This window comes from Gekko japonicus, unplaced genomic scaffold (genome assembly GCF_001447785.1).
Source record: "Gekko japonicus isolate JY-2015 unplaced genomic scaffold, Gekko_japonicus_V1.1 scaffold880, whole genome shotgun sequence".
Lineage (NCBI taxonomy): Eukaryota > Metazoa > Chordata > Lepidosauria > Squamata > Gekkonidae > Gekko > Gekko japonicus.
In genome coordinates this window covers 48,239-60,176 of record NW_015170917.1, presented here as the reverse complement: position 1 = coordinate 60,176, position 11,938 = coordinate 48,239, and the positions used below count along the sequence as shown (strand labels likewise).

Genomic DNA, 11,938 nt, shown 5'->3' with positions numbered 1-11,938 from the left:
CCGCAGGCTCATGGTCCCTGGTGGTTTCACTTTTGCTAGTCTGTCGTTCTCCATTTTTTTGCCTGCCATGTTTTTGGATTGTTTACTTTTCTAAAACTTGCTAAAGTCTCTGAAATTCAAACAATGGGCCTTATTCCTAGTCTACATATATATAAAAGAAAGTCCCCTCATCGTAAAATCAACGCCCAGGCCAAACCCCTGGACCTAGAAACACGAAATCCGGGGAGAGCACTCCTACCATGGTATAGATGCTCACTAAGAAGGGATTTTTAGAAATTCGACCCCTAAGGGGGTCAAAGGGGCAAAATGTGCTCCCCCCATTGCTTCTTATGTGGCTGCCAGGCTGCTGCCTCCTTGCACCCCCCACCCTCTGACTGGTGAGCTGCAGAGCTCAGTGTTCTGAGGTTTAAAAAACCCAGTTACAGGAGACTGCAGAAAGCTAATGACAGTTGAGGAAATCAGGAATGGCCAGCCACCTGTGAGGTGCAGCAATGCTGCTGCCCCATCCTCCCCATGGCTTCAAGCATAACCTCCACCTCCTACACCTGACAGGTGGCTGTCTGTCAGGTGCAGCAGTGGGTGCAGGATGCTTAAAGCCACCAGGGAGCCTGCCCCAGCAGTAACGTCTTAGTGATCCTGCCGGCCCAGCCTCCACAGTGGCATCTAATACTCATCCCCCTCCCCCTCCTACACTAGACAGGCAGCTGCCTGTCACGTGTAGGAGAGGAAGTGGGATGCTTACAGCTATCAGGGAGGTTTGCTCAGCAGGACTGCCTTAGGGCTGCTGCTGGCCCAGCCTCCCTGATGCCTTTAAACACAATCCCCCCATTACACCACACAGGCGGATGTCTGTGTAGTGTAGGAGGAGGGCCAGGGTACTTTAATCCATCAGGGATGCCACCCCAGCAGGATCACCTTAGCGATGCTGCTGGCCCAGCCTCACCAATGGCTTTAGCCACACTCTCACCCACTATGGAAATGTACCCCAAATTTGTAGAAAGGTGGTTTCCTTTATTAGGTTATTTAACTTCTCACAATGAAGGTTCTAGAAAATTGGTTCATATGAACTTGCTTAATATCTGATTGCTCAGGTGGTGTTTTGAATATGTAGTTATGTCCCACTTCTTAAATGTAACATAAATGAGAGGCAATTTTGTTAAAAGGGGGGGATGCCCCCCCAATTCAATGCCAGGCCAAAACACTGCACCAAGAAACCCAAAATAGGGGGAACGCATTCCTATCATGATGTCAATCCCCCCACAAATAGATTCCTGAGAAACACGACCTCCAAGGGGGTAAAAAAGGGGCAAAATGTGTTCTACCAATTGTCTTCCATGTGCCTGGCAGGCTGCTGCCTCCTTGCCCCCCCCCCCCCCCCCCCCGCCCACCGTCGCTGTTTCTGAGGTAAAACCTGCCTGTTTGCACCCACCTCCCTCTGATTGCTCAGCTGTGGATCTCAATGTTCTGAGGTAAAAACACAGTTAGAAGAGACTGCAGACAGTTGCGGACAGTTACAGAAATCAGCAATTCAAGACTCCTGAATGGCCATTTTTCAAAAAAGCCATCATGGCAATTGAGTTAATAAATGTTCATGGGGAGATACTAAAGGAACTTTCTAGGAGCCATTTTGATGCGTGCCTCCCTCATGAACCTGAAGAAATGTCCACCAAATCACCACTCCCTCATACCAACTCCCACTTCTCACCTCTTACTGCCCCCAAGAAAGCTCCTGGCAAACAAGCCAGATACACCAGCTACAAGGAGGAGGCTACTTAGGAATGTGGCAAAGACATTTGCACATAGTACTCCTGCAGTGCACTGAGCTGCACAGGCCAAGTACCAGCAAGATCACCCTGAGGTGCTCAGAACAACGCAGTCTCCATATGAGCAAAACAATCCAGGAACACAAGTAGAGAGGCCATAACTTTCATGGAAGGTACCAGGAGTTGACTTAACAGATGACGGCTTCTCACATGGACAGTTCTATGTGGCTTGCTGCAGAGTGGGCTCATCAAGCAGCCTGGTCATCCTAGCACCTGAGGGCAGAACCACCAATGTGGTCTAGAGAGAGGTGGGGGGGGGGTACCTATGTCTCACTTTATTTTTTTTACACTACAATCTTCTCCATTAGAATTCCTATAACAAATGTTACATTTCAAACTTCAAATAATGAGTATTATAACTGGATTTATGGAACATAAATACTGTAGCAAAGCATGGGTATCAGACTAGTAACAAATGAGTTCCACACCTCTGCCGTGGTAACCAATAGACCCCATGAGGTTTAAACAACCTAATAAGGAAGGCTGCAGGTTGGCCTAGCCAGAAGACAGTCGCAACGCAAGGCCTTTTGGGGGTTGTAGGCTTAATAAAGATTGTCTCTTCAGGCGCAAAAATGCTGTGGGCCGGCGTGTTGTAAGGTCACGCGGTTGGGAGGAGTCACTGTGGCTGCTCCTCTGGCGGAGATGGCGGGGGCCCTAGAGAAGAAGAAGCGGGTACGCTTCGCCCGCCTGGAAGAGGCTCGGGATGAGGAAGAGGAGGAGTTGGTTCGGGGCCCGAGCTCGGTTAGGGACGCCCTTCAGCCGGAGGTGATCGTGGCTGACAGGAGCGGCCGAAGAAGCCGGGCAGGAGGCGGTGGGCTGACCAAGGAGCAGCTCCAGGAAGTGGCGGCGGCGGCGGCTCCGGGGCGTGCGCTGAAGTGGTGCATTTCAGCGACTCTTTGTGCTGCTTTCCTAGGCCTGGTAAGGAGGCGGCAGGGTGACGCGCGTGTTTCTGCTTGCATACGTGAAAGGGCCCCCGGCTGCTGCCCCCTTGCGTCTTCCCGTTTTGCCCGCTGACATCCGCAGAGAGCAGCCGGGAGCTGCGAGCTGGCCCAATCGCCTTTTGGCTGGGAGCCGCTTCTTTCAAAAGCCTCGAGGTGAAGCGATTGACGGTCAGCAGGTGTGCTGCCCACTCCGCTCTCTTGATAGGAGAGAGCTACGGAACTTCTTTTCTCAAGTGGAAAATGGGCGCCTCTTCTAAAATACGAGGCTTTTTTTCCCGCCTCCCCCTCGCAAGATCAAATAATGATCAAGTGTAAGACTGAAACGATTTAAATGCACAGAAAAGAACCACGAGGTCGTGTGGCCTTCCTGCCCCTAAAGTGCTTGACCCTTGAGAACCTGCTCGAGCAGCCCTTCTCTCGAAATGTTGCATGGCGAACTGCTTTTGGATTAGAATAAATTTTGAGTCCAGTGGCACGTTTAAGACCAACAAAGGTTTATTCAAGGTATGTAAGCTTTTGTGTGCAGATTAATTGGCCTTGAAGATCACTTGGTCCTTCAGGGCAACTGGTTGGCCACTGTGTGAAATGGGGTGCTCTGGGAGATGGTCCACCAGTCTAATCCGACAGGGTTCTTCCTATGTCCTTTAAAAAAACCCCACCTGCTCAAGGAACCAAACAGTGACTCAAACGAACATTAGAGCTTGTGTACTGTGTACTCCATAAGTAATACTCAAATTGCTGCAGAAATGTAGAATGAAACCTTTAATCAGAGCATTTCCAATTTCTTTTTCTAAAGTGGATTTAAGTAGTGTATAGCAGAAGAAAAGGAATAGACTTTTCCTGGATCTAGACAAATGTAGTTTTTATTTAAAATATATATATTTATCATAATTAGGAAAAATGAAGAGATTCCTTGAGGTAAATAGAGATGTGGGGAGGGAGCAAGTTTTGTGAAAATATTTATTTACTGTTCCCCTCCCTTCCCGGATCTGCACCTACACTAAGTAATAGGACTTTAATTGTTTTTTCTAGTCAGTTTTGTCTTTGTTAGAGTATAATCCCATACTGTCCTGCTTATTTCAATAGGAGTTGCTTTCAGTTAAGTGCTAGGATTATAAGAGGTGTACATTGACTGCTGAGCTGTAGCTTGTTTCTTCAAGTCTTTGTTAATAGTGATAGGTAAGTTTGATTTACCATAAATTGTAGTTTTGTTTTCCAGGGTATGGCCATTGCTGTCCTAGGGCCTACGTTTCAAGATCTGGCTACAAACGTAAACAGAAGTGTTAGTCAAATATCCTACATCTTTGTGGGCCGCTCAGCGGGCTATTTTGGTGGTTCTCTGATTGGAGGGATACTTTTTGACTATATGAATGCTCAGCTTCTCTTGGGTAAGTACACAGGAATGCACATGCCTCTTATACATGGGGATCCTGAATAGCTAGGGCTATACTTATGCTTTTGGAAGCCAGCTTCATTGCATCCCTAGCTGGGATGCAAATGGGTGTTCTCTTAGAGAATGCCCTACATGCAGCCTGGTAAACAAAGCTGCAACGTTGCCAATAATCTGTTCTGAAGAGGAAAAGGAGGCCGGTGCTGGATTTGGTTCCCCTCTCCTACATATGTGTATCCATTAAAGGGTAAAGGATGTCTTTTACAGTTTGCCAGTAATTCTATATTCCTTGACGAAAATTAAAAAGTTTAAATTGTATAGCACCAGAACAGATGTTACACAGTACATAACATACAGTGCGTTAGACTTAGAAAAGTGGAACTACTAAGGCAATGATACAGAAAGTAATGTGAGTAAGGGAACCATAATATTTAATGAGGCATATTTTTTTCATTTTTCTCCTCAATTCTCAGGTCTTTATAAAACAAGTTTCCTTTTCTAAGATTCCTTCTTAATGTGTAGTTGATACAGAACATTTCTGCTTAAGACTTTTATGTATTAAAACAGCTTTACTTAAACTTAGCTGTGGTCTAAACTGTTATGTTTAATTTTCTTCTTGTGGGCTGGGGCTTTTTGGCTGTCCTTCCACTAGCAGCTCTCTGCACATACTGTGAAGATCAGGGTGACTCCTTAGGGTAGCATGGGTGGCTACTGCCAGAAAGACGGACACACCCCTCCATGTGTAAGTGCTTTCCAGTTGCACATAGAGAGGCTTTAGTCATGGTCATTGTAGGTTTATGGTGTCAAATATACAAACAAAAGCAACATTTTGTGTAGTTTTGTCGTGTTAGTGGCAAGGTTGTTTATTTGTATACTGCCTTTAAACTAAAAGTTCCTGAAGTGATTGACAACACATTAAATTCAATATAATTAATACAAAACCATTTAGAGACAGTAAAAATTCAGTTAAAAACAGCATAATCAATAAAACTGAAATCCATAAAATCCATAAAATACAATATTCTAATACTGACACTCCACCTGCATAAATGGTCATAAATCCACTTGCAACTTATGGCATTTCTGGTGTAGTGGTTAGGATGTTAGACTAGGAACCCAAATAGCTGGGTCCAAACTCCTGTGGAATCGTGATGCATACTGGGTAATTTGGATCAATTGTTCTGTGTCAGCCTGATCTGCTTCCCATGTCTGTTGTGTTGTGAGGCTAAACTGGGGAAGGGGAGAAGGCTGCCCATATGCAGGAGTGGCAGGGTAAAACATGATGAAAAGCATAAAGTTGTGTTAGAAGTTAAAAATGAGACTTTGTGGGGGTTTTATTTTAAATATGCAATGCTCAACTTTTGTGGATTTTTCCCCTCTTAAACTTTTTCTGCTTTGTAGGATTGTCTATGCTGGGTACAGCTATAGGTCTGTGTGTCATCCCGTGGTGTAAGAAAGCACTTTTGTTGACAGCAATGATGTCTGTCATTGGCTCTGCAATGGGAGTCCTAGATACAGGTAAAAAATCCCAGCTATCAGTGTACTACTACTGCATCCATGTATGTGCTGTTCAGTGTGTTAGCTCTTCAGCTTTTAGGCACGGTTCTCTGTCCTCTCTCTCTTGAATGTAATTACTTTGGGTCTGAGCAGATTTGTGTGCACAGAGGGATGCATTTCCAGACTAGCTGCGTATATTGAAGTGAAAAGGGCATCCTTTGCTAGCAGGAACTGCTAGCAGCACGGGAGCTGCCACCCCTAGCACAATTGGATCAGGGCCATTTTGTAAAATAAGAATACAAACATGGCAAAGTTAAACTCTTTTGTGTCTGTCAATCTCCATGGGAAGGTTAGAATACTATCATATGGCTGATTGTTTATAAGCAGATGGTCATCATCAGTCCTCTTTTCAGTTCCCAGAATTCTGAATCATGATAAAATCCATGTACCTGGACCTCAAAGAAATTAATTTGGTGTTAACTGGTGTAGGTACTGTTGAGTAACCCCCCCAAAAATATATATAGTCACATAGTGAAATGGAATGCACCCGAGTGCCTCATTGATTCTTAGTGGGAGAAATAAATCTGATCATCTGGTCCAAATCTATGGTATTGAAAAGTTAGAAGAGGAGGAGGAGATTGGATTTATATCCATCCTTCACTCGAAGTCTCAGAGTGACTTACAAACTCCTTTCCCTTCCCCTCCCCACAATAGACACCCTGTGAGGTAGGTGGGGCTGAGAGAGCTCTGAGAGAATCTGCTCTTTCAAGAACAGCTCTAACAGAACTATGGCTTGCCCAGCAGCTCTGTGTGGAGGAGTGGCGAATCAAACGCTGTTCTCCCAGGTTAGAGTCTGCACACTTAACCACTACAGCAAACTGGCTTTAAATTAGTCTCGATAGTTTATTAAACACACACCTGTATTGTGATTGCTACAGTAAAAGAATCTTTGTAGATGAAACATTTGAGTATGATGTGAGTAGAAGAGAAGGGAAAGGATAGTAGAGGGAGCTAGATAATGAGTTTTGATTTTATTGTTGGAAGAGGAAAGTCCTATAGATGAAACACAGATGGTGTGCTTAGGAAGGAGGTGTACATGGCCTTTTGACTGGGAAAGCATTCTTTACTTAGCTAGGAAGATGGCAGGTAACAAATAGGAGACTGAACTGCTCTGCTGCATAAGAGTGTAAATGAAGAAGTGGTCTAGGACTGGGGACAGAAGAAAAAATAGTTGGTTGGGAGAACACTGCAACCTATTTTCATAGTGAACGTGGTCTACAGGTAAAGGTCAAAGAAGCAGGTAAGGGACAGGAGATATCACTGGCTGAATGTTGAAATTGCTAAAGAGAGTGTTTAGAATTTTGCTGGAAAGAAAATGAAGCCAAGTGCCAAGGCCTGAGATGGAAGTTGAATGGGGGGGTGGGGTGGCAGGGGGGCAATATGAGGGGTAGAGGTGGAAATAACACTGTACAGGAAATGAACTTCAGAGGGTGGCTGGCAGGGGCTGTAACTGTCAGGATTTGACATGGTAATAGCCAGTGCTGCTAGGGTTGCCAGCTACTCCCTGGCCATTGGTGAGGCGGGGAGGGGTTGCTAGCTCCAGGTTGGGAAACTCCTGGGGGTTTGGGAATGGACCCTGGAGCAGAAAAGGACCTCAGTGGCATGCGATGTCAAAGAGTCCAACCTCCCAAGCATCCATTTTCTCCAAGGGAAGTGATCTCTGTAGCCTGGAGATGAGCAGTAATTCCGGGAGATTCCCAGGCCCCAGTTGGAGGCTGGCATCCCTAAATGCTGCTGTGTTGCCCTTTGGAGTGAGATGTGTAGGATGTGCAGGATGTGACCCAGAATTTGGTAAGGACAAGTAACTGAAAGGAGGTGAATAAATGACTTTCTGAGTGAGGGGTTAGGAGTTCTGGTGTTACCATGTTTGGGTGAGAAGTATTTTGCTTGCACCCATATGAATTTAGCTTGTTGTACAGTTGGGTTCAGATTTACTCTGGGACAGCAAAGTGTGAGAAAAAAGAAACCTTTTCAGTCACATCTCACACCTGTTCTGAAGGAGCTGCAGGTTTAGGTTTTGGCACTTAAGGATGTGTGTTTGTTAGAGACACAATTCCTTAAAGGATCCCTCCTCAGGGATGTTCACTTTTCTTAGAAGGCATGTGATAGGACAGCGGGGAATTATTCCAAGCCGATTTTGCCTGAGCTCAAATATTTGGAACAATAATTCAAAAGCTTTCAATACTTATGAGTAAATCTTTTTCAATAAGAAAATGTCTACAGAACTTTACCACAATTAACATTGTAGTTACTGTACTGAATGTTATGGAAATAATTTTTAAGCTCTGTAGTTTAAATAAAATATGCTTTCTGAACTCGGCTTTAACTTGGCTTTATTCTACATCATTGGTATTTATGGATGAAATCGACTTAAGAACCCGGCTACATCTTCTGCTCCCTCTGGCTGAGTGACCTTTTCCCTCTGTTGACCATTCTGAAGGCTCCCTTAGTGACAGGCGGAGGGAGTTGAAGGGGTTCTTGGCAAGAGGCATGGGGAAGGTGGAGCTACAGGCCCATCCACAGTTTCTTTGCATCTCTGTCTCCTTATTGGCTAGTATTCTCTGGGAACTGGGAGGGAAAGAATAGGGGAAATGAGCTGCTAAGGAGAAAAGAGAAAGAGCTTAGCCAGTGGCAGCTATTTCTCTGTGTTTAACTCAGCTGTCTTCTCCAGCTTTCTGCACGTAAGTATGCCAGAAGCTTCAGGTTTTTCCAGCAGAGACAGATGACTCTTGCATAGTGACATGTATGAGATCTAAGAAACTATTCTGTGCTTGAGAGTTTGACCCTGCCTCTTTTTCTTTCCTTTGCAGGTGGCAACGTTCTTGCCTTGGCCACATGGAAGGAAGAGGTTGGTCCTCATATGCAGGCCTTACACTTCAGTTTTGCCCTGGGTGCCTTTGTGGCTCCCATCCTGGCCAAGATGGCACTGAGCGGCTCTCCCACAGATCCTGACGTCCGTCTAAACAGCAGTGCTGACAATCAGACTTCTTTTAATTCAAATTCTGCTGCTCTTTTGGGGCCGAAGCTGCATTTAAACATGAACTTTGTGTGGACGTATGTTGTTATAGGCTCTTATCTCTTTGTTGTTGCATTGATTTTCCTTATCTTATACTTGAAGAGAAGTCATGTTCGAGACAGAACAAAGCTTTCTGTGCAGAAATACCAGTCCACCAAATATCATTATGCCCTCGTAATTCTGCTTTCCATATTTTTTTTCTGCTACGTAGGAGCAGAAGTAACTTATGGTTCCTATATTTTTACATATGCAAAAAACTTCATTAATATGAAAGAGAGTGAAGCAGCTGGTTTGAACTCTTTATTTTGGGGAGCTTTTGCAGCTTGCAGGGGACTGGCAATCTGTTGTGCCACCTGCTCCTACCCTGGAACTATGATCTTGCTGAGTATCATAGGCACTACTGTATCCTCTTTGTTCCTGGCACTGTTCAGTACACACCCATTCTCCCTTTGGCTTGGCTCTGCAGTGTATGGTGCTTCAATGGCTACTATCTTCCCCAGTGGCATTTCCTGGCTTGAACAGTATACCACCATCGAAGGGAAAGCTGCATCCATGTTTGTGATTGGGGCTGCTTTGGGGGGAATGTGCACTCCTGCAGTGGGCTTATGTATACTTCTGTGGGAGCAGCGGTCATGACAGCAGTGCTGTTTCCTGTGATGTATAAATTAGCCACATCATCCATTGATGCGAAGCTAAACGATCCTGGAGACAGTGAAGTCCAGGAAGCCTTGTTGTCTAGCTCTCATCTTGAGGAAGATGAAGATGGCAGAGAATGGAATGAAGTAGACTTTGAAGTAATTGAGATGAATGTCACTCTGAAGAACTCCGTCATAGAAACATCCAAGAAGATCCAAGGGGAGTCTTCTGCTGCCAGTTCTGGCCATCCTTCTTTAGGAAACACAGCATTTAATTCTTCTCCTGTGCTTGAGGTCAGCACCCCGAGTCTAAAGAATTCCAGTACAGACTGGGATAAAAATGATTAAGGTGGTCTCATACAAAATAAGAATTTTAGTAGGAACTTCATTCTAAAAAGTTTCAACAAGTTATGGTAAACTTGCCAAATCTCAGTTAAGGTTCTTGGTTGTGTGTGAAAGCAAGTACCAAAGAGTAATTATGCAATGGAGGGCATTATATGGCAAAATGCAGGGTTTCGCAATGTTTCCTGAATGTCACATTTAAATTAAAATGCAGGGAACTTTGAAAACATCACAGTTGTCATTTTATAGGCAGTTTTATATGCAGACCTCATTGCAGGCTTTTTGCTCTATGGCAACCAGAGCAACCTTTACTAAGTAAGCATCACACCATAGTTTAAATCAGAGTTATGGCTATGATAGGTTTAAGAACATTGGGAAGGGTGTTCCTAAGACACTGAGTGCCATTTTTATCAAAATATAGTTGCTGAGATGAACTGAACAACAATCTCTGAGAAAAAGTTCCTTTATTTAAAAAGTTCTTGTGGTTTGAAAAAACTGCCTTGCTATTACATTTCAGAAGTATTGCCTTTTGAAACTACTTGATTCTTGCTAGCCTAGGCCATTCTTGCTGTATAATTGCTGTATGAAATGTTTAGAATCAACAGCATTTATGGTACTGCTTCAAGGCTGAATCACAAAGGTCTGTTGTTTAACCAAGGCAGCCTTCATTATTTATTTCAGTGGTACCTTCTGTGGGGGCAAGAGGAGCCTGTATGTGTATCATTCCTCCTTTAAGGGGGGGGGGGACGGGACACTGTTTTGTTTCTTGCCCAAAAGTCCATATTATTTTCTTATTGTCTGCCAGCACAGTGTGATAGTGCTATGCTAGGCTGTACTAGAAGGGAAGTGCCATAAATTGCTGCAGGGAAATGTCATGGCTTCCTCTCCACAGGATACTCTTTTCACTGTCTGTCGTTTAGCAGTCAGGGAGTATTCTTGATAAAAGATGCAGAATGTGGAGGGTTTTTTTAAAAAACGTAGAAGGATGGGAGTGCACTTCCACATGCTTGTAGTACAAACTCTAATGTTGTAGCCATTTCTGTTGAATAGCATAAGCTTCAACAACTTTTGTAAGTGAACAAGTTTTGGAGATGGAGGGCCACCTTGATGCCCTAGAACCAATAAGGAAAAAACATGCAATTTACATTTGCTTGTGTATTCTTTTAATCAAATGAATGTGAACCAAAGGGGTTTGTTGCTTTGAAGTGGGAGCTCTTTGTCCTTGCTGTGAAACGAAAAACTTGCATGAAACATTGAGAGAAACTAGTGCTGAGGCCAGTAGAGAGATACGTGGTAACGTTGAGGGGTTGGGATGTACAGGGAAGTGAATTGGGGTGGGGGTGGAAAAGGGTTATGCATAAGCTGCCCCTATGCAGATATGCTCTGTTGCTTCTGTAATCACAGCAACACTACTAGGTAAGTGACCTTAAATTTAAATGGCAAGATACTGTGGAACTTTGTTGAGACATATTGGAGGAATTGCAGTTTGTAAGACAAGCATTACTTTTTGCTGGAAAGTACTGTCAAATTAATATAAAGAACCTACCTCATGAGGATGTTTTGAAAATAGAGTAAAGCGTTTTGGTGTTAAAAAGCTGGTGAAATATCAAACTTTTAAACATGAGGATACATTTGTACAATTATGTGCTTAAAAATTAAAACATTTTACAGTGGCTAGATCTGTAAAGAGCAGTGTCTAGTCTACATATAGTAAAGTTCAGTTCGAATGAACGTCTAGAATTTTAGTACTGATTGCTGGAATGCACCATGACTCTTGATTTGATGTATTGGAGCCTAGGCTTAGTTTTGCTCACACAAGCAGTACTTTTACTTACATTAGGCTGTTGCTGATTCCCCCCCTCCCCCCGCACAGTGCCTCCCTTTCTCCCTAGGGTCTGCTATGAACCCCACAAGTAGAGTATAGCAGGCTGCGATGTGAAAGGGGAGGTGGGCAGTGCTCCCTGTAAGCTGCGGAGTCTTGTGAGCAAAAATTCTACTTTGTGAGCTTCTGGCATTAAAACTGTGAGCCAGCGATTTGGCTGCTGCATAAAATTAGTTTGCTCTGGAGCCATCCTTCCTGCGCCCAGACAGAAATATGTGCGCCGGAGGCTAAAAATCTGTGAGCTAGCTCACACTAACTCAGCTTAGAGGGAACACTGGACGTGGGAAGGTTCTCTTCTGTGAGCTGCTCTTATAGTACGTAGGATCTGTCCCCCTCGATCCAAAGAGACATT

General features: G+C 44.2%; 1 protein-coding gene across 1 annotated transcript; it reads left to right on the top strand.

Moving 5' to 3' along the window:
* Positions 1 to 2,456: 2,456 nt before the first annotated feature.
* MFSD4B (major facilitator superfamily domain containing 4B) lies at positions 2,457 to 11,694 on the top strand. The gene is given in 5 exon segments (XM_015418753.1): positions 2,457 to 2,741; positions 3,984 to 4,152; positions 5,556 to 5,672; positions 8,522 to 9,325; positions 9,328 to 11,694. Coding segments are annotated over 5 exon segments (1,749 nt in total). The 5' UTR covers positions 2,457 to 2,465; the 3' UTR covers positions 9,711 to 11,694.
* Positions 11,695 to 11,938: the final 244 nt, after the last annotated feature.